General features: G+C 32.2%; 2 protein-coding genes and 1 long non-coding RNA gene across 6 annotated transcripts; 1 reads left to right on the forward strand and 2 right to left on the reverse strand.

Annotated features, from left to right (window-relative positions):
• Positions 1-9: 9 nt before the first annotated feature.
• LOC123924851 lies at positions 10-3,647 on the reverse strand. 2 transcript variants are annotated; one of them, XR_006814859.1, is made up of 6 exons: positions 1,957-2,442; positions 1,490-1,629; positions 1,082-1,159; positions 767-970; positions 510-633; positions 10-382 (listed from the first exon to the last, which is right to left on the reverse strand). It is a non-coding gene; the product is annotated as an uncharacterized LOC123924851 (long non-coding RNA). The 2 variants fall into 2 exon arrangements; XR_006814860.1 differs by adding an exon at positions 3,512-3,647 and having other exon boundaries at positions 10-633; positions 1,490-3,225.
• A 3,103-nt stretch (positions 3,648-6,750) lies between these two features.
• Positions 6,751-8,160, forward strand: LOC123922027 (UPF0481 protein At3g47200-like). Its single transcript, XM_045974770.1, has one exon. The coding sequence runs from the start codon at positions 6,751-6,753 to the stop codon at positions 8,158-8,160; it is 1,410 nt and encodes a 469-aa protein (XP_045830726.1).
• Positions 8,161-13,090: 4,930 nt separating this feature from the next.
• On the reverse strand, positions 13,091-19,852 carry LOC123924852. 3 transcript variants are annotated; one of them, XM_045977831.1, is made up of 4 exons: positions 19,690-19,852; positions 18,489-18,596; positions 13,930-14,030; positions 13,091-13,589 (listed from the first exon to the last, which is right to left on the reverse strand). In XM_045977831.1, exons 1-4 carry the CDS (start codon positions 19,701-19,703, stop codon positions 13,279-13,281), a joined length of 534 nt encoding a protein of 177 aa, XP_045833787.1. In that variant the 5' UTR covers positions 19,704-19,852; the 3' UTR covers positions 13,091-13,278. The 3 variants fall into 3 exon arrangements, with proteins under 3 accessions (XP_045833787.1, XP_045833786.1, XP_045833785.1); XM_045977830.1 differs by having other exon boundaries at positions 13,091-13,655; XM_045977829.1 differs by having other exon boundaries at positions 13,091-13,658; positions 19,690-19,847.
• Positions 19,853-23,185: the final 3,333 nt, after the last annotated feature.

Consider the following 23,185-nt stretch of genomic DNA (forward strand, 5'->3'; position numbering starts at 1 on the left):
CATTGACGATTTGGGTAAATACTAAAAAAAATTAATAGATATGAAACGAAAAATACATATTATAATTCAAATACATATTACAATGTTATCAAGTTGCACACAACTTTACATGAACTTTCTTTAACCTCCTGCATGCACCAGCTACGCCAATGAAACTAAAAGCTTTCTTTAACCTCGTAGAGATTCTCTGATGAGTGCTGTCCTTTGAGTCGGCTATCTAACACACTGAAAACCTTACATTTGTTAGCGAGATACGGTTTAGCCTATTCCACCAAGTTGTGTTGTCGAGATGGTATATTCTTGTCAACTGCCCTCTTACCATATAACATTTCCAGCAGGACAACTCCATAACTATAAACATCGCTCTTAGTAGTAAGATGACCTGCGGTAACAATGATTTTTTTGCTATTAACTGAAATGCTACTAAGCTGAACCGAGAATAAGTTAACAAAATTATAAAAGGAGAATCGAAAAACATATATGGTTCGACAACATGAACTCAAATATACATGTGGCTAGATATTCAGGAGCTGCGTATCAATAGGTGCCCATTACTCGGGTAGAGAAGTGGCTTTTGTCACCTGTTGGACCATCCTTTGCCAACCCGAAATCAGAAAGCTTTGCGTTATAATCCTGCAATCATTTCATAAACCAAACATTTTCATAAACCAAACAAACCATTATGACATGAGTAAAATTAGCAAACTCTAAATGTGAAGATGGTTCAATAATAGCGCATTATCTAGAAAAATATAGACATTAGTACCTTAGATAGGTTTTGAACGTGACCATGAATCCATAGCCCTAGGAGGACAAGGAGGGCAATTCCAAGAGTAACAAGAAAAATAGATTCGATGCTAAGAAAACCAACATATTCAACAACTTCAACAGTGCCGTTAAAGAAGGTGCTTTGGTATGGATGCTCGTCTATTTCATATATAATAGTACCAACAAGATCAAAACTACCAGGCTGCATTCATAAATATCATTACACGTTATGAGATCATGAGTATAGAAGTGCTCTCTTATGTTTTCATTCATTCAAAAACTAAAAGCAGTTGCCTTCAAAGTAACGGCATACCTGCAACAACTTGCTGACTGCAAATATATATGGGAAAGTAGCTTGTGCTGAGGCTGGTACAGAACCATTGTTGAAAACCTGCAATTGAAAAAAGCTTGCAATTATATTACTTGTGTAATGTCATTTACTGAATCAGGATAGGGGGTACTGACACAACATCACACAACCTAGTCTTTGAAGGAAACAGTAAATACTTCAAATTGTAAATTTTACTACCAAAACTCTTTTCAGAAGGATTTGAAATTCCCATTTTGTATAAATAGCTTTCATCAATTTTGACAATAAACAAGATTGATTACAAGGTAACAAGCATAAATATAATCATTTAAAAAAACATGAGCAGAATAATCATTTTTTACACTAATAAATAACCAAGTGTAACTAGGGTGTTTAGTAACCAATTAATACCTGAGCGGTAAGATTTTGAACAAGCAGCCGATGATCGACAGGAAGGTGAACCAGAGCTGCTTGAATTTTTTACACTAATAAATTACTATTTGTACTGCTCAAATCATTTCCAGCTGAACCAGAGCTCTTTGAATTTAACCCTGCCAAACCAAACCAATCCATTTTCATATTCATGTCCATTACAGTTAAAGCTTTCATGAAGAGAACCCTCCCAAATTACAAACCATTCATCCCTATATCTCATGAGGTAGGCAGCAAGTTCCAAACACATTATAAAGGACAATACATTTCTTTGAATATAAATCTAAATTGTAATATAATGAGGAAACTATATAAAAGACAACATCAATTAACAATATTCTCAATTAAATTCAATGTTCCTAACAACAACAAATCAACAATAACTCAATTCAATTACAAAGCATCTAATAATAAATCAATTCATAATTAAATTGAAATCTTCTAACCTCAACAAAATTACTCAGCGACTGGAAAAGAGAATAAATTGTCTTCTTGTTTGTTATAGACTAAATTTGTAAAGATGGGTTCTCGTCATGTTACGAAATTTGGGGTAAACAAAAGTTAGGGTTCTCTCCATATGGTTTTGAATCTAATATTAAGGAATAGGGTTTTGGTTTATAAAAAAAAATGAATAGGGTTTTCAATTTGGATCAAATAAGAGAGAATAACAACGAAAGGAGGGAGAGAAGGAACAATGGTTTGTAATCTGAACGGAGGGAAAAGCTGAGTCGGAGAAGATAGAAGAAGACGAAGGTGGAAGGTAGAAAAAGATGGAAAAGAATGACAGAAAATTTGTAAACCGTGGTGGCGGTGGTCTTCGCCGTCGCCGTCGTCGGAGAAGATGGAAGAAGAAGAGGAAGGTGGAAGAGAGAAGATGAATAGCACGAGAAATACTGTGAAATCTAATATGGGGTCAATCTACAATTATTAAAAGTTGTATTGTCATTATTGAAAACTATTCATATTTTAATTATATTATAAATGATATTTTTTCAACCAATATATCTAATACATTTAGGATGGGCTACATTACCCATTTCATGAGAATGGGTAGTCAAGTTGGCACCAGAAAAAAATACATTTTACAGCGGTTACATACTGGCAAAAATAAAATATCAAAATACAATTCGGGTTTACTAGCGGTTTACAACCGCTGCAAACCAATCAAATAAATAGATTTAGTTTATATTATAGCGGCAACTGAAAACAGCCGCCAGATGTTCTTGTGGCGCTTGTTCCAGCAGTTGCCTCTAACTGCCGCAAAACACTCTTGCGATGCCGAAAATTGTTGCAGGTGCTCAACTGCCACAAGTAGCATTTAGCGTCATTTAGTGTATTTCCTTCCCTCTGGCTTTCTTTGTGGTCCGGCTGCCAACCCTTGAATCCGTCCCTGGGTGTATCCTTTTTTACGTGGCTCCTGAGTTGCAATCCTTCTGTTTAGTCCTGCTTCATAACTTGGAGTATTTGTAGATGTGTCTGTCCAGGTAGTTTTCATTCTGTCACTTACTTTTGCTGGAAAATTTGTAATGGGAGATGTACCAAAATAGGCTTTTCTGGTCTTAATTCTTTCATCTACTGTTTCGTTACTGCTACCAGTGAAAGGCGTGTACTCCCAAACTGTATCGATAATCTTTGATATGATATTATCGCCATTGTTTCCCTGAGGTGCGATTTTTACTGGGTAAGACATGTTGGTAATAGTATAGTTGGTTTTTCTGCCAGAAATAATAGTATAGTTAACTAGGAAATTTGATAAATTCAAGTCGATCTCAGGTTACAATGCCATTTATTATTAATTAAAAGAATCATTTTGATATTCAATAACTTATATATTGATGCTAATAAAAGAAACATAAATACATTATAAAAATGGCAATGTAAATTTTTTTTTTGACAAAAAATAAAATGCCTATGTAAATAAACTTCCAAAATCGTTGATGTCATAATAATGTACAAAGTAGAAATTGAAAAACTAAAGAAGGATGAAGAACTAAAACATACCAAATCTTGCACACCTTTGATTTTGAATGAAGATCCAGTTATTTCTTCTCACTGAAACTGTGACCAATTTGTTGTTAGTTTAAGGATGTATTTGGAGGTTTTTATAATAACATGCATGGGACATCACAATAACCCGGATAGAGGCAATGCAAGGAAACTTCGCTGCTAGTCCAAAAGCTAGAACACGTAAAGTTGACTAATCAGTCAAGATTAATTAATACTCCTACTTAATTATTAATATAAATTTAAGAAACCAAAATAATTCAAATTTTTATTATAAAAAAACAAAAATGCATAGTGCTAATTTAAAATAAAAAAATGCTAACTTGTGTTCTGATAATCGTGCGCATTATTCATGTAATCTATATTGACAGTAATTTTTTAATTAATATATAAAAATAAATATTAAGATATAAAATATTGTTCAATTTTTCTCGACGAATATTTTCAAAATATAAAATTTTTATAATATATAATTAAAAATATTAGTTATAAAAATAGCAAGCATTGAAAATATGTTTAACATATAAGATTCAATTAAAAAAGAAATTCATACACTAGTTTCACACTACTAGAAAAACTAACTTCACAGAGGGGTGAAATCTGTCACTAATGGGTCAAATTTCCGTCGCAAACACATTTAGTGACAGATTTAGCGACGAATCGAAGTCCGTAAACATTTTCAACGTCGCAAACACTTAGTGAGGAAATTTTTAATCCATCACAATTTGCGATGGAAAAAGTCGTCACAACCGATATACATCCGTCACAAACAACTGACAACTGATATAAATTCAATTAGTCATATATCCTCTATTTTTGGCAAACAAAGTCTAATTTAATTATTATAAATAAAACTGTGTAACTTACATTAATATTTTAAGTATATTGAGTGACTTGAAATCATCTATAATAGACTATGAATTAATATTTACACTAATACTTGAATTAAGATGTGTACCAAATTACTTACAATCATAAATAATAAAAAATTAATATTGACATTAATATTTGTACAAATACGTATATTAAATAACCTAAAATTACAAATAATACATTTAAACTAGACCCTTACCCGTGCGATGCACGGGTTTTATGCGCTATTTTACATTATAACGCGGAAAAAATATTTGTATAAGTTGAAATAATTATTATTATCAAAATTATAATAATAACAATAATAATAATAAAAAAAATCATCTAAATATAATATATTGATGTCAATATGTGTTTATAAATTTCGAAAAACTTCTCTATGCACCACATATTTGAAATTACATTAGTATATTACAACAAATCAATAACCCAACAACTAAAGAAATCTAGAGTAAACTATCAACAAAATTGATACTAATCACTAAGTAAGAGAATGCAAGAATATGTATGTACCCAAAAAAAGAAAAAAAATCCAAGAATAGGACTAAAATAATTAGAAAATTTCTTTAGCCAAAAAATAATAATTAGTTAGACAATTAATAAATTGACTGAGATTTTAATATGGGTGATTATTTACAAAAAAAAATAGAAAAAAACTTGAAAAGTAAAAATCTTAATCAAATTTTAGTAGACAATGTGAAGAATATTATTTACAATAAAAACTTGAAAATTTACAACAAAAAAAAAACAAAACATGAAAAGTCATCTATATAAATATTATTGATGTGAGTATATGAAGAGTACATAATGACAATGATATAATATAAGAAAGTGATGTGACATTATTGAGTGATTTAATTGGATGTAAGTGGCTTATGTGGATTAGGGTTAGATTAGTGGTTCCACAACTATTTAGGAATTATATATATAGATTAATATCTTATCCATAAAAAAATTGAGATGGGGTGGATCATGGTCCACCTCTTGTCTTCAGTTCTGATGCATTGGGATAGAGCTAAACGGACGGCCCGGCCAAATTCGGACCGGCCAGGTCGGGCTTCGGACTTCATCGGGCCGGGCTAAAAATTCCGGGTAAAAAAGCGGGTTACCAAAATTAGTGTCCGTTCCCGGCCCGATACGGGTTGTCGGGCTTTCGGGCCGTCCGGTTTAGCTAAGTTCAAATCATTCAAAACAAATTATTTATATTTATTTTTAATTTTATTTTAATTTTTTTGGGCTTGCGGACCACCCGTGGCCCATTCGAGCTAGCCCATATTTTAATCGGGCTTTATCACGCCGGGCTAAAAAGCCCAAAAATAATTCGGGTTAGTATTTTCAAGACCCGAACACGAAAAAAAAACCGGGCTTGGCGGGCCGGCCCATTCAGACTAACCCAATTTAACAGCTGTACATTGGGATATGAGGCATGAGACATGCCAAAGAAATACCAAGCCTCAAAGGGAATCTACGACCCCATCCTAGAAACTGCAATACACAATACAACCAAACAGAGACACACTTGGTTGGGCACAATCCAAATAAAAATATTTAGGCACACATTCAAAACCAAGAAAAATTTAAAGGAAAATAAAATTACAATATATCATGATTAATTTTGTTAGTTCATGTGAGTGTGCCCAAATAATATTTATTTAGGGTTGTACCCATGAAAGACTTTTCCTAACAAACAAACAACCTACACTTCACATCAGACAAGAACTTCTTCATTCAACACCATACATTAATCTTCAATAAAAATAAATAAATAAATGAATGAATGAATAAAAATTACAGTACAATCTACGCTGGCTAACAATAATTCTAACTATAAGTAATGAGTACATGCATGGTTTGATTTAAATATTTATTTTTCATAGACCTTGCAGCTTAGTCATAAAATATATTATAATTTTTATGTAAATATTTTTTATATTATAAAGTTGTTGGAATGTGGAAAGGGGAAAACACTAGTTTATTTTCGTGACCTTAGTTTAAGCTAAGCACATGGTTTGATTTAAATATTTATTTTACATATACTAGGACTTGCAGCTTAGTCATATAATAACTTGTGTAAGCAATTGTATATTATAAAATGAGTTGTGGATAAGTTAAAGGGGAAAATTTGTTTATTCAAAATACGAAGCAGAGTAGAAAGCTACACTGAAGTTTGTTTAGTTTTTAATCAATTATTTCTCCCTATTTATAATTTTCTATGATCTTTTCATTTCATATCCTATCTTTTTTCCGTCAAAAAAAATCCAATCTATTTAATTTTTTAAAATTTATCATCAAATTAGTGTTCTAGTGCTAAAACCATCTCTCCAACCAATTTCTTCTTCTTCTTCTTCTTCTTCTTCTTGAAGATGCAATCTGATTTTAGTTGGATGGTTCCCATTGAAATAATGTTGGGTTCTCTCAATCATGGTGAAGTTCAAGCATGTAGTATTTCCAACGTTCCAGACAAACTTCGAGAAGTAAACGAAGATGCTTACAAACCGAAACAAATCTCCATAGGACCCCTACATAGAGGAGCCACAAGACACCTTCAACTAATGGAAGAACCCAAATGGCATTACATGCGCGAACTTCTTGATCGACAAGGAACAACACCAGAACAAAATAGAAGATCGGAGGTAAGGTTAAGAGAATGTGGCTATGACATTCTCAAGTTAGATAAAATAATTTGTGCTAGCTATGGTGGAAGTAACAACAACATCCTCGAAGAAACAGATCCACACGAAATCACTAAAATAATGATAGTAGATGGTTGTTTTCTGTTAGAGCTTCTCATTAGGATTGGCGATTACATGGATAATCAAAATCCAAATTCTTATAACAATGACGCAATCCTTAATACGGAGGAAAAGATGTTATCTGTTTTGAATGATGTAGCAATGCTTGAGAATCAAATTCCCTTCCTTGTTCTCAAAAAGTTATACCGCAAGGTATTTCCTGATGGTAGCGAAATTAAAGATGATTATCGTGTTGCTAACATTGTTCGTAAGGCTTTTGGTTACCCTTTGGTGAATAGCTCTGGAGGTGCTCATATACTTCATTTGATGCACTTGTCTACGGTGGAACAAAGCCAACAACATGAAGGTAAAAAAGCGAAGCTAGAATTATTGCGTTGTGCTACAAAGCTTCGTGCTTCTGGGGTAACAATTCGAGCTAAATTAAATAGCACAAATCATAATCAGCATAAGTTGGTTGATATGTTTGATTTTGATATAAGTTTTAGTGATTCTGGAGAGTTGAACATCCCACTTTTATATATTAAGGAAACAACGGAAGTGAAGTGGAGGAATTTGATTGCTTGGGAGCAAAGCAAAATTTGGATTAGATCCAAATACACTTCTTATGCCCTTTTTTTCAATGGTTTGATATGTTGTAAGCATGATATTGAATTGCTTAAGGAAAGGGGGGTTATTGTGAATGAGTTGAACAAGAGTAATGAAGATTTGTTGGCCCTGTTTCGCACGATTTCCAAGGGTGCTGAGCAAATGGATTTGAGTTATAGCGAGATTTGTGAAAGATTGAATGTTTATGAATACAAGGGAATGAAAGTCACAAAAATGGTTCAAAAATGGCCTATACGCGTTTGGCATCAATGCAGACGAATTTTTGAAATTATTTTGTACTATGTGAGAAATTGGTACAAAATTTTGATGCGTGATCATATTCCTACTGTGTGGAAATTCATAGGAATTGTTGCAGCTGCTGCGCTCCTTGTTCTTACTATCATGCAGACATATTACTCATCCCGCAATGGCTAATTTATTTTCTTTTCTGCTTGTTATTGGCATATAGCTAGGAGTTTTCATCAAAATGTTGCATTTATTAATCTTTGAGTCAAAGTGAAAGAATTGAAAGAGATGTTGAATCTTGTTTATGCTTGAACTATATGAATAAAAAATCTTGATTTAGTTTTAAAGATATAATGTTTTCAAAGAAGGAATTAATTCCTGGTGTTAGTACAATTCCTTTATATTTCTCATATGTCCCTTCCTTACCGGACGTAATACTATTCGATGCAATGTTACGATGGGAATCAGAGTGCACAGCAGAATATACGGAAGCGTTTAAATGATCTCTTTTGTGAAACCTGAACAACCAAATTAACCAGCGCAGCCAACACCAACAATAATAACGATTAAAGAAGTAAAAACTGTAAATAAGGACACCGCAATTTTAACGTGGAAAACTCTCAATGTGAGAGTAAAAAACCACGGGTCGTGCAGACCAAACAAATAACTCCACTATTATCAAATAATGAGTACAATAATCACCACCTATGGTGAAACTAATAACCAGAGAGCTGACAACCTCACAACCTAGTGGGTATTCCAAACAAATACAAAGAGAAGATAAAACTACTCAGAACAATTTTCTAAGTAACTAACAAAGTGACAAAAACAACATACTCAAATTTCAGCCAAAACGGAGAACGTTTGCCGAACACACTTTCGTCACCAGTACCTAATTCTTCCTCTTTGCGAGCTCTCTGTTTCTCACGGTTATGCGCTGCTAGCAATTTATTTTCACGCACTAACCAATTGCACAATTTGCAATTCACGTAGGCACTGCACTTGCCTCTCACAGTTTGCTACTTTCAAACTAGGGATTTATTCCCTTTAAATATATATCACACACACACGGGCCTAGCCCATCACATAAAAGAAATCTTTTTTTTTTTTGTTTTATTCTTTTTCTATTTTTTTTTTCTTTTTCAAATCTTTTTCTATTTTTTTTTCTTTTATTTTGTGTGTGGTTCCCACTTGAGGAGGGATCCACCCAACATTCTCCCCCTCACGACTCAAGTGGGGCAATCAGTTGTCATTCCAACAACTATGCCGCAAGTCTCATTCATCTTGTCATCTGTATCTTCAACCAAAGCAAGAACTTCAACATTACTTGTAACAACAAGGTCTTCTTCAACAATGTACCTCTTCAAAGGCTTTCTTTTTAGGGTGGTTGCATCAGCTTCAGCATCTGATTGCATCTCTTCTTCATGAGTTGGATCAACATCTCTAACTCCATCAATGTTTTTCAACCGCTGGTCTTCTCTGAACTCAGCATCACAACATTTGATAAGTTTCTTCATAACAGGATCATAAAACCTGTAACCAACTCCATCTAGGCCATAACCAATAAACACACACGGTTGATTTTCTACGGACGCTTTACATCCAAAAACACGTAAGTGGTCATAAGAAACATTCTTACCTGACCAAATCATCTCTGGTACTTCATGTTGCAATGACACACTTGGTGAAAGATTTAGGACATGCACAACTGTGCTCAATGCTTCTCCCCAAAACGACTCTGGAAGCTTTGCCTGTGACAACAAACATTTAACTCTTTCCACCAATGTTTTACTTATCCTCTCAGCAACATCATTCCAACGCGGTGACCTCTGATATCTAATCCAGTTCTCTCTGCAATAAGCTTCAAGCTTTCTCAAATATTCACCTCCATTATCTGTGCGTATGCACTTCAACTTCTTCCCAGTTTCACATTCAACTGAGGCTTTAAATTTCTTGAACACACTCAAAACACCACTTTTACTCTTCAAGGTATAAACCCAAGTCTTTCTTGAATGGTCATCAACAAGCGTCAACAAGTATGCACTACCCCCAACTGTTCTTGTCTTCATAGGGCCGCATAAATGACTATGCACCAAATCAAGAATTTCTGGTCTTCTAGGTGAGTGAATCTTAAAAGAAGCTCTATTCTTCTTTTCAACAAAACAATCATCACATTTCTTCAAATGTGGATTTCTCATGTCAGACAACACATTCCGCTTGCTTAGCTCAACCATGTCATTCTCACTCATGTGACATAACCTCTTATGCCATAACTCAACTTTTTCAGCTGATTCAACGTGCACATTTTTAACTATTTTTGCATGTGCAACATAAAGAGTAGAACACTTTCTACCTCTAGCAACAACCATAGAACCCTTGGTCAGTTTCCAAGTGTCCCGTGAGAACAAGTTGTTATAACCTTCATCACATAGTTTAGCCACAGAAAGTAAATTCAACCGAATGTCTGGAACATGCTTCACATCCTTGAGTGTTAACTTGCTACCATTAGCCATCTCTAAATTAACATCTCCAAGGCCAACACACTTTAGCACACCATCATGAGCTAACTTCACATCACCAAATTCACCTGAAGTATATGAGCTGAAAATATCTCTTCTGGAAGTGACATGTACTGAAGTACCACTATCAATCACCCAATCGGATGCATTATCAACAATATTACCAATACCATGATCTTCAATACGAAGCAAATCATCTAATAGCAGATGAGTATTCTCTTCATCTGAACTATCTTCTTTATCTTTGTCCTTATCATCCTTTTTCAAAAGTCGACAATCCTTTTGAATATGCCATTTTCAACACAGTTGTAACACTCAACATTTGTGTACCTGTTCTTCGAATAGCTTCTACCTTGGCCTTTATTATTTGAATATCGGTTCTTGTTTCTCCCCCTTGATTGATAAACCAATACTTCTGACTGTGTAGAAGAATCTTGTGACATTCTTCTCATCTCCTCATTCAAAACACTGCTTTTAACAAGGTCCATTGACAACACACCATCGGCAGCCGAATTAGATAACGACATTCTAAATGTCTCCCACGAGTCAGGCAAAGAACCGAGAAGAAATAACCCTTGAATTTCATCATCAAATTTAATACCCATAGCAGACAGCTGATTCATAATTCCTTGAAAAGTATTCAAATGATCTGCACACGAAGTCCCTTCATGGATCCTCAAACTCAGCATCTTCTTAATAAGATACATCTTGTTATTACCTGTTTTCTTCGCATACAATTGTTCAAGTTTATCCCATAAGGATTTTGCATGTTTCTCCCCACTAATGTGGTTCAAAACATTATCATCAACCCACTGTCGAATGTACCCACACACCTGTCTGTGTAGAAGAGTCCACTCATCATCAGTCTTGCCAGTAGGCTTCTCTGTAGCGAACACAGGTTCGTGAAAATTCTTCACATAAAGCAGATCTTCCATCTTACTTTTCCAAAGAGCATAATTAGACTCATTCAAGGTCACCATACGAGTTGTGTTGACTTCCATTGTTCACCACAAATTAATTCCACAAAAGAACCGAAGCTCTGATGCTAGTTGATGGGAATCAGAGTGCACATCAGAATATACGGAAGCGTTTAAATGATCTCTTTTGTGAAACCTGAACAACCAAATTAACCAGCGCAGCCAACACCAACAATAATAATAACGATTAAAGAAGTAAAAACTGTAAATAAGGACACCACAATTTTAACGTGGAAAACTCTCAATGTGAGAGTAAAAAACCACGGGTCGTGTAGACCAAACAAATAACTCCACTATTATCAAATAATGAGTACAATAATCACCACCTATGGTGAAACTAATAACAAGAGAGCTGACAACCTCACAACCTAGTGGGTATTCCAAACAAATACAAAGAGAAGACAAAACTACTCAGAACAATTTTCTAAGTAACTAACAAAGTGACAAAAATAACATACTCAAATTTCAGCCGAAACGGAGAACGTTTGCCGAACACACTTTCGTCACCGGTACCTAATTCTTCCTCTTTGCGAGCTCTCTGTTTCTCACGGTTATGCGCTGCTAGCAATTTATTTTCACGCACTAACCAATTGCACAATTTGCAATTCACGTAGGCACTGCACTTGCCTCTCACAGTTTGCTACTTTCAAACTAGGGATTTATTCCCTTTAAATATATATCACACACACACGGGCCTAGCCCATCACATAAAAGAAATCTTTTTTTTTTTTTGTTTTATTCTTTTTCTATTTTTTTTTTCTTTTTCAAATCGTTTTCTATTTTTTTTTCTTTTATTTTGTGTGTGGTTCCCACTTGAGAAGGGATCCACCCAACATGTTAGACATTAAATATGAATATATCCCGCAGTCAAGATTCGAACTTCTCATTTGTTCATTCTGCTACTTAGTTCTGCTTCATAGCTTGGAATGGTAGATGTGCCCGCGCCGAAGAAGTTGTCATTCTGTTAGTCCAACAATGGCGTAAAACATAAAAAGTAATTTGTTACATTTATTTTGTATATAATCACATTAACAGCATCACAAATGATGAATTATTAATTACGTCACATATTTGAGAAGTGAGAACATACGTGTTAGTTGAATCACTACAACAAACATTGAGTTTTAATAGCGCTTATTTATTTATTTTGGTACAAAATAGAGCTTATTTTAACATATAACTGCGCTTAAATAGCTGCCGTTATAATAACTAGCTATGATACCATACAATCCCTTATTACTATTAGAGGAATCATTAATCAGAGATAGCTAAAAGAACACATCGTTCAGGAAAATCTGAATTTGATTTCTAATGAGAACAATTCTTGTCAGATTTTTAAATTTTACGGTCAAATTCTGAATTACCGGGACATCCCCCCAGAGAACCAGAGCTTAATACCAAAGTTTCTAAGCAAACAACCCACTTTATGTGCCCCACAGATTCCCAATTGAGATTAGTCATCGTTAACAGCGGTGAGGAAACTTCGTAATAATATATAATGCCACACAAAGCCTGAGGAATACCATGCCCATATACATGATGCCACAAAAATAAAAATTACATGCATGCCTTACGATGTGTTTGCTTTAGCTGTAGGAAAGCAAAGCCGAAAGGGATCTCACATAGCATTCAAAGATAGTGTTTCATTCATTCATTGTGAATGTAAATATAAAATAGTGATCTATATTCAGATTACGCACACATACATATCAATAGAGTAGAATGAAATAAAATAGGTTATTCAAATTTAAAAGAACTTCGAGTTATCAAATTTTATTTTATTCAACTTTATTTCATCATATACCAATAATTCAAATATACGCCTTCTGCAACGTGGATTTGCTTAGGGCAAGTAGTTTGCGCCCTTTCTTTACTAGCATTTGTCCTTGAAGTATCGTACGCACACTATAACCAATATTCAGTTTAGACAGAATATTATGATGTTTATGTTCTTTCGAAAGACTCAAGAGTTTTGATGCATCGATTATTTCAATAGCCTCATCGATTGAAAGCTCCCCATGTTTCTTTGATAGAAATTTCAACCGTTCGTTAATGGTTGTCCAAAAGGCCGAAACCTCATCATAAATCGCTCCATTTTTGCGTCGGTTCTCCAAATCACATTCTGCACCCTCAAGGATCAATGACTTGACGTCAGGCTCGATTACACTTCGCAATCCTGTTTCTATTTCTTCTACACACAAAATCATGAATATGTTTATCCAACTTTTTTTATTAATACCGTACTCCAATTTTAGTCCTTCCTTGCAAAGATGCAAGGGTTTTGTTCTTTATTAAATTAATCTCTAACAGTTCCTTTTTTAAACAATCTCTAGCATTTTTTTTTTTTTTTAAAGAAAATCTGTAACATTTCTAAAATAACCTTTTGACAAAAATGAAATGTAAAAAAATGCAGAAAATAGAATTATATTTATGCCAAATGAATAGAAATTAATTATAATCACCTGATAGCTTCAGTTCAGTACTATTAGTAGGCATTGTATGTCGTTCATTTTCACTTATAGTTGGCAATCCGTAGTCATTTGGTGATCGTGGACGTGGTTGACTACATAATTTGAAAATATTGAATAGTTAGTTAGTAACAATATCTTAAATAAAATTATCATCAATGTAAGAGTTAAATAAATTTTGGTCTTTATAAATATCTTAAATTTTGTTTTTGTTTTTTTATAAAAGATTTTGGCAAGTTTTAGTTCTCCAATTTTTTTCCATTGGAGCTTTCTAAATTAACTCATGTTTATCATTCAAAATTTTAAATCTTATGTCGCGGTCATATTTAGTACATTATAAACATCTCTCTTACAAAAGATTATTTTTTAAAGAGGAATAAATTACATATGATTTTTTTGTTTGCGGTTCAAAACTCATCTTTAAATATTATTTAACCCTTAATGTAATAATGTTACTATCAATTTTATTTATACAAAATATATATGAAGAAAAAAATATGTTAAAAAACTTCAGAAAAAAATAACTTAAAAATACAAGATAAATTGATGTAACAAAATATTTTAAAAAGGTTTAAGGATGTTTGGTGTTAGGTTTTTGTATGTTGGCTACATTTTGCAAAAACATCATATTAGCCAAAGTGCTGAGACAAATGTGCATGTGCCAAAGTGTGTCGCAAAGTGCTCAAGCACTGCTTAACAGGATCACAGGATTTCGCGCCAGCTGGAGGTTTTTATTTAAACGCAATCTTTCAAGGATTCAATGGAAGAATATAGTCGCCCTGACTTGTGTTACAAGGCGCACGTGTTCAACATGTTACTGGAAGCTTCTGAACCTTGTTATCTTTTATAAAGGAATATTATGAGTTTAGAAAATATAATTATTTGATTCAAAAATATACCAGCTGCCGTAAAGGTTTTCTGACCTAATTTCGACTTGAAGCCCAAGCAATTCACAGCTATAAATACGAAGGAAATTGTAATGGTTTGAGCATCTATAACCGAGTCTACTACAAAGCGTGAGTTTTTAGGGTTTTAGAGTTTTAATTGTTAATTGTGTTTTGTGTTTTGTGAGCCTTTCTTGTGTCACATTGATGCAAGCTTAGAACGTGTTTTATTGAGTTGTAAGTGTTGACAGCTCCTAAGCTTTGAAGTACGGAGTATTGTATTGTGTTTGTTGTGCGATTCACTTGAAGCTTTTAAGCAAAAGTGGATTCTAGTGTGTCTAGGAGTGTGGTCTTCATATCTTGTAATTGCTGAGTGTAAAACGACACTGTCTGTGTTGTTTGAAGGAATTGGGACGGGGTTCTCATATCTAGGAGTTCCTAGGTAGAATTAGCACGGGTAGTGTCTAGGTGATAAGTCGTAAACCGTGGGTTTGCTGAGGGCTTTGAACTGGAACTATTATAGTGGATTCATTCCTGGATTGGTATCCCCCAGAGTAGGTGACGTTGCACTGAACTGAGTTAACAACTTGCTTGTGTTATTTATCGTTTTGCAATTTATTATATACGTCTGTGTTACTGTGCGACAAGTGCTCACGCACCTTGTGCAGCACTTACTGTGCGATAAGTGCTCCAGCACCGTGTGCATGTAGCACTTGTATACTGTGTGCCTGAATTTCATTTGGCAATGCCACATTTTAATGATTATGACTTATAGCTTATAAATTCTTCAATTCTTATGAAGGGAAAAAAAAACAGTTGCTAGATAACATTTTTTTATTCATAGGTATATATAGCTTAGTTTTCAATCTTATAACTTATATATTTTGATAAACTATAATTCAATTTTTTTTTGAAACGGCTAAAGTTAGTTTAATTAGTTGTTAGATTAGTATTTTTTTCTTTTTGTCAGAGTTTGAACTTTGAACTCATGGGGATGAGTGGGAGTTTAGGTGGAGAAGGAACCTGGATACGTGCGACCGGAATTCCCTAACTGAATTGTTGGATTGCTTGAGTCGGGTCCAATTATCAAACAGGGTGGATGAGTGGTGTTGGAGACATAATCCAAGTGGGTTGTTTTCGGTTAAGTCAGCTTACTTAGTTCTTGTCAGAGATCTAGGTCTCAACAAACTCTCCCCAGGGAGGTTATAGTTATTCTCGCCAAAATTTGTGATTCCTGGTCTATAACAAAGGTTATTGTCTTTTCTTGACAACTCCTTCAAGATAAGGTTCTATCTAGGCATAATCTTTATAGGCGGGGGTGATCGTGGGTGTACCCCCCAAATTTTATTAGTGTTATTTTATTAGTAATCGTGTTTATTTAATGTCTTGTGGTGTATTTTCGTGTTCACTTGTGTCCTTATTAGAGGACTAGGATAGAGGAGAATGGGTTAGCATGAGATTAGTAGTGGAAGTTAGAATTTGAAGGTGTTAGAGTTGTATTTAATGGGAAATGGATTGTTTCTATTAAGTCTGGAAAGAAAACGTAATTTTTTACTCCTTTTCACGTCGAATTGGTTTATGATCTGCACAAGGGGGACTGCGCAGGGTTGGCGCGAGGCGCAGGAAGGCCTGCGCGGGGCGCCATTCTAGGTGTTGTTTGGCCGTTTTGACCCATTTTTAGGTCATTTTGCTGGTTTTTGAAGTGGCTATATAAGGATAAGAGTAGAGAGGGTTTAAGGTTGTTGAAAATAAGAAAGGAGGTAGAGAGAGAAGCTCTTGCATAGGAGATTGAAGTTCTTCGTGAGGAAGAGCTTGAAATTTTGGTGATGGGTTTTCTTAAAGCTTCAAGTTCATCTTTCTCTAGTTCTCCATTTTGCTAAGGTAAGGGGAAATTATATTTTTGGGTTTTGGATTGTTCATTGAAGCATGGAGAGATGCTTTTCTCTCTATTCCCAAGTGTTTCATGAGATACTTGGAGGGTTTGTCTATAACCCTTAGATACTATTTTCTCATAATTATATTTGTCTTAGCTTTTCTTCAAGTATGAGATAGGGTTTTTCTTGTTATTGGTGGTGTTGAATATGAATTTCCCATGCTTAATGAATATGTCTTGTGGATGATGTTGACTATAAGAAAATGATGAAATAATGACATATTTCACTTGTTTCTCTATTGGTGATAATTGATGATTTTTAATGATAAAATACATATGCTTAGTTGAGTAAATTTGTTGTTGTTTATGCATGTTCATGCTCAATAGACATACGTGGAAATATATGCTTTGTGATGTTGTTGCTTCCATTTAGGTAATTTTGAAAATATGAATTTGGTTGTAAATTGAAGGTGAAACCTTTACGAATGTGTGGTATTTGTGTCTAAAAGAGAGGTGTTAAGATTGAAAAATCATAGGTGTTTATTAGTGAAGTTTTTGGGTTCATGAGGTTTGAATTGGGGTTTTTAGAAAAGTTGAAAAACAAGGCTTAATTAATCTCAAATACTTAGACCACCTATTTCTAAATATTAGATAAGTTTATAGGAGTTCTAATTACTATTTTTCATGAAAAATTAAGTGAATAATTAGGAGAAGACATTTTGAAATAAAATGAAGTAGTAACCAATAATCTTACTTGAAATATAATATTAATTAAACATATTTTTTATGTCATTTTATATTTATAAATTAATTCCTTTACCAAAAAATAATATTTTAAGTTAATTTAACAGTTAGTTCAATCAACTAATTTATTAGCTACAAGTTATAAATTAACTCATAAGTTATTCGCCATATAAATTTATCTGCTATTAGTTAATTTATTAATTATCTACTATTGTTTTTGGTAGACAGAGACTATATTGTTTGTGAGTAAATAAATTTATGTTGTTAATTGGTTGTGGCAAATATATCATTTTTTTTCGTTCACTTTGCTATAGACTATTATTTTATTTAGTAGTGCAAAATTGATTCATATTAAAATTGATATTTGTAATATATAAAATATTTTGTGTGAAGATCTATTTTGCTCCCACACAATTTTCTTACGGCTCAATTTAGTTCTCAATAAAAATAAAATTCAAATTATAATTCAAGATGTTTTTATATTGGAGGAAAATAATTATTTGATTTGTTATAATAGAAAACTAATTTATCCTTTGCAAAAAAAAATGTTATAGACTAATTTAAATTTTATATTTATTAGTAAACTAAATAGGACTGTAAAAAATTATAATTTTCACTCAAATATTTTTAAAATGTCTAACTAGTAATTGTTGAGGCAATAATTCAAATCTTGAAGCTTGTGGCTAAGCGAACTATAGCGAGGAGGGAATCGTGTTCTTTGGCTTAGCAAGCTAAGACTGGCTTAGCAAGCATTATGAAAGTTAGTTTTCTGTTATGGCAGTTAAAGTTAAGTTTGTTAGGAAGTTATTAGCTTTATTTACGGTTGTAAAGTAGTTATGTTTGTTGCTTGGATCACAAGTAACGTTGGTTGTAGTATAAAACCAATATATTTTGAATTTTGCTTATAATAGACACCATCTGTTGATAATTATAAACAAAAGAAAGAAAAATGAAATCGCATTTAAAATAAGTTTTATTGATTATAGATAAAAGGAAAAATAAAGCAAATTAGATGTCATATACATTGAATTTTATGAGAATAAAAAAAATACCTATCGTCGGAAATTGAATCCTTTTTAAACGTGTCATCAGTATAATAATCTTGATCTTCTCTCACAGCACTTTTCACCGCACACTCCACGGCCATATCAAAGGAGTAACTACGATGCATAGAAAAGCTTCAGTATAACACCACCAAAATAAAATATAAAAAGCTTCGGTATATATATATATATATATATATATATATATATATATATATATATATATATATATATATGGTGCAAAGATTTGCTATACACAAATGAAGTACATATATATGGTAAACTTTCTGTCTTTCACCTTTAACATGTAAGAGATTATTTTGTGAAAAAACATGTAAGAGATTATCTATATGCTAACTTAACTATATGGTATGTCGTGAAGGGTAATAAGAAATACTCCCTTCTTCCCAAATTATAACAGAAAAAAAAAATCATATTTATTAAGAAAAAATAAAACATGATAATTAGAAATATATTTTTGTGGGTTTTTCTTGGAATAAGTTACATAGAAAGATGTAAAAACAATTTTTATTGGTTTTTTTTTTTTTGACAAATTTTTTTTATTGGTTGTTGTTTATTGAGAAAATGGGAAAAATAAAAAATTAATGCAATTTACATTTAATTTTATGAGAATAAAAAAAAAAACATTCTTAAAACCCCAAACTCAAGTTCTGGAGGTTCACGACATACCATATTAGTCGCAACCTCCAGAAGATTTTCCATAACTCAAGTTCCCACACTAAGAGTTCTCTCCTCCATCTAAATTCCCAAACCCCAAACTTCATCATCCCAATTACATAAATATCGCACCAATATGCAAACGCTGTTGTGACACTTGGAATAGCATATGATATTTTTAAATTTTTAAATGCAAATATATTATATATTAATATAAAAAAATACAAAAAAAGTTTTTTTTTAAAAAAAAGTATCAGAGGTCCCCATTAGAGAAATATATTTCCACCACAGGGCCCCAGAATCCAGATGGACAACCTCTTAGGTGAGGCGAGGGATTCAAAGATCATATCTATCCAAGAAAATATCTCTCCAAAAGAGGAGAATTTATTTATAAGAAAATACATTCAAGGTAGAAGAACTTCATCTAAAAGAGGAGAATTTTGATTTAATTAGTCTATAACATTAGACGAAAATTTTCATTTATGTTTCTTCTTTATAATCGAGTAATATTTAAAAACGTGCAAAAGCATACCTGCTACTAGACATGACTTTAATTTGTTTGATCGGAACCACCGTGGGGGATAGATATCTACGAAATCTTTCACAAGTTGGAAAGAAGATTCACACTTATATCACTATATGGGTTTCAAATGGTTGTTGCTTGTTCAAGGACATGTATTTTGGGGTTTATATACATGAACACGAGGGGGCTATAGATAAATAGGAAAAATCCTAATGCCGATAAAAATATTCAAAAACATTAATAATGATAAATGTCATCTTGGATTAGAAACTAATGATCTTCATAATTTATTTAGGAGTATTTATCCATTAACCAATAATAAAAAGATATATGTATGTCTTGACCAAAAAACAAAAAGGATATATGCATGTAATAAAATAAAAATTATTTATAAGTTAATAATGTAACTTGTCCTTATTGGTTGTTGAACAAATACCCCTTATTGAAAGAATAACTTAATTAATATATATTTGATATTGAACCATTATCAATTGGATAACAACTTAAGCCGTAAAAGAATAATATGAAGCTCGTGAATTTTATTTTTCAATGATATTATTCACTTGCAATTACATTTTGGATAATAACATGTGATTTTATTTTTATACTAGTTTAGAGACACGTGCGAACTGTACATTCGCACGGGTCTATAGACTTTTATCGATATTTGAGTTTGTCATTATATTAATGTAGAAAATTTATTTAAATTATATATTTAAAAATTTGTTATTATATAATATTATTAAAATATATAAGTGGAATTAATTATTTTGTTAGTTAATATTTCTTGTAAACTTATTTATTCAATTTTGATGTTTCAGTGAAAAATAATGGTCTCGTGTATATTTTTAATCAAAAATTAGAAATTTTATTAGGAATATTTAGGGTAATTTAATAAGTTTGATATTAATTAACTTTATTATATTATTATTAATGGTTAGTAGTAAACTTTGTAGTAATATTGTTATGTTTCATTTATAAAAAAAATTGTTTATGTTTCTTTGAAAAATATTACTCCGTATTTATGTTTTTTTTATAGAGTGTTATTTTTTTTATATTCCTATGTTTATGCGATTACTTTTTTTTCTATATTCTTTCTGTAATTTTTTTTCCGCTATTTTTATGTATAGATTGTTCTGTTTTATTCCTATCTGTAATTTGTTTTGTTCCTTGTTTTACCAAAATTACAATGAAGGATATAAAACTTGCAACGTTGTTAAAAGTAATAAGGATAAATAAAGAAGTTTGGTGGTAATCGATTTTAATATATTAGTAATAGATTAAGAGTCATTTAATATACATTATTTATATTTAATAATACAAAAAATATAATTTTAAAAAAAATTAAAATACAAAAGTCTCAAAAAATAATTTTAATATTTGCTTTCCTTAACAGGGCATATGTTAGCATTATCGTTTAGAAAATAATTTCAAAAAATAATTTTTATATTAACTTCTCTAGTAGTAATCAAACTTGATGATATACAAGCCAATAGGTTTGATCCAGTGATGAGAGAATTAGAAAGTATGCATGAGGTCTCAGGTTCGATCAGTGGCGACTCCAGGAATAATATTAAGCCTGGGCACAATTTTAACCGCAAATGCACAAATGTTTATTGGTTTAAGGTTTTCAGACCGGGGTTCAACCGGATCAGACCATTTTTAACTAATAATAATATATATAATTTATATACTGAAATTATAATAAAAGTAATTAATTTTAAGGATTTAATCTAAATATTTGATTCATAATAAGTACATAAGTAAATGTCATAAACTCTCCACAATCCTACATATGAAAGAAAGTAGAATTACAACATATTTTACATATTTGAGATTAACACAAAAGCAATCAAACATCTTTTTTTTTGTATTTTGGGTTATATTTAAGCATGAGGTAAAAAATTAAAATCAAAGAAAAACAATAATAATAATAATAATAATAATAATAATAATACATTTTTTACTATTTTTACCATATATAAAAAGGAAACAAAGTTGATACTTTTAGTATTTTTGATAAAGAAAACAAAGAAATATATTTTTGGAATTTTTAGATATTTTTAATAATGTATATAAATAAATAAATGAAAATGAAGTGAAAAAACAAAAGGATAAAAAGATAAATGGGGAAGCTAGAGTTGAACTCAAGTCCTATACATGATCAACCGAAAACACAACCACTACACCAACACACGAGAGGTTATATAATAATAGTTTTACTAATATATATATATTAATACAACCTTTTGTTACACTGTTCATCATCTTCAACCTCATGTTAAAAAAATATATATATGTCGAGCCCGAGCACGTGACCAGACTCGCTAGGTGACAAAATCACCCCGGGTTGGATCTTCATTGTCATTTTAAGCCAAAAACTTGTGATATTGATATTGATATCCCACTTGCCGTGAAATCTGGTGATATAAGAACATGCACTTGAGTTCAGTGTCATTGTCAATAAAATATAATGCTTAGCTTGTCAATTAGATTCGGCTATATTTTAACTATTTTAGACTTGGAAATTATTATATTTTAACTCTTACGTTACATATTTTTTAATATTTATTTATTTAATAATAAATATAGTTGACGATAGCCTTTCTAAAACAATAAAAATATACAGTTGACAAAGGTTTACAACTAGCAACATATACGGAGTACATGCTGAGCACGGGCTTCGCGGTAAGTCTCGCGGTAGTGGCATAGGATTAGCAAAAAATTAATCATTTCTAAATAGTAATGAAGGATAATCTGTCACACCAATTCTTCAATGATAAACTAGTGTAAGTTGCAAACTTGAAAAATATATTGAAATGTGAAAATGTTATAGTTGATGTATTTTATAGTTAGTGTGAAATTCAATTTATCTAATTAATTAACTAAATAAAAAATTCAATTTATTTTACTCAAAAAAATTCGATTAGTTGAGTATGCCTAGAAATCTTAGTTACAGAAATTATAAAATCATATTTTTGGGAGCTTCTGCCAATTTACGACCAGGCGTGAGATACTGGCGCATAGGCGTGCAGATTTGGGCTCAATTTTGCCCGGTCACGCCCAAGCGTGGGAGGTCATGCCTAGGCGTAGCGGGCAAGCCTGGCGTGTATAGTATATGTTTTTTTGGTTGGATTCTATTTTATTTTAAAGCAGATTTGTTTCTTATATTTAGACATATATTTTTCTATAAATAGATGTTGCTATGGCATAGAATTTAATTAGGATTTGCTGCCGACACAAGGCTAGAGTTTGAGAGAGAAACAAGAATTTATTTTGGTATAATTTTAGGGTTGGACAAAGGGTAATTGAACCACACCTTGGGAAACACTAAATCAGTGAGTCTCTTGATCACGGGAAGAGATTCGGGACTTGGGTAGAATTAGGATCATATCATAGGCTAATTCTTGTAACCCTTGTTTGGGAATTTCTTGGTAAAGTCACTTATTTGATTTAGTGGAACGGAAGGGTTGCTCTCTCCCTAGAGTAAGTCATTGCGGGACCG

Source organism: Trifolium pratense, linkage group LG4 (assembly GCF_020283565.1).
Source record: "Trifolium pratense cultivar HEN17-A07 linkage group LG4, ARS_RC_1.1, whole genome shotgun sequence".
Taxonomy (NCBI): Eukaryota; Viridiplantae; Streptophyta; class Magnoliopsida; order Fabales; family Fabaceae; genus Trifolium; species Trifolium pratense.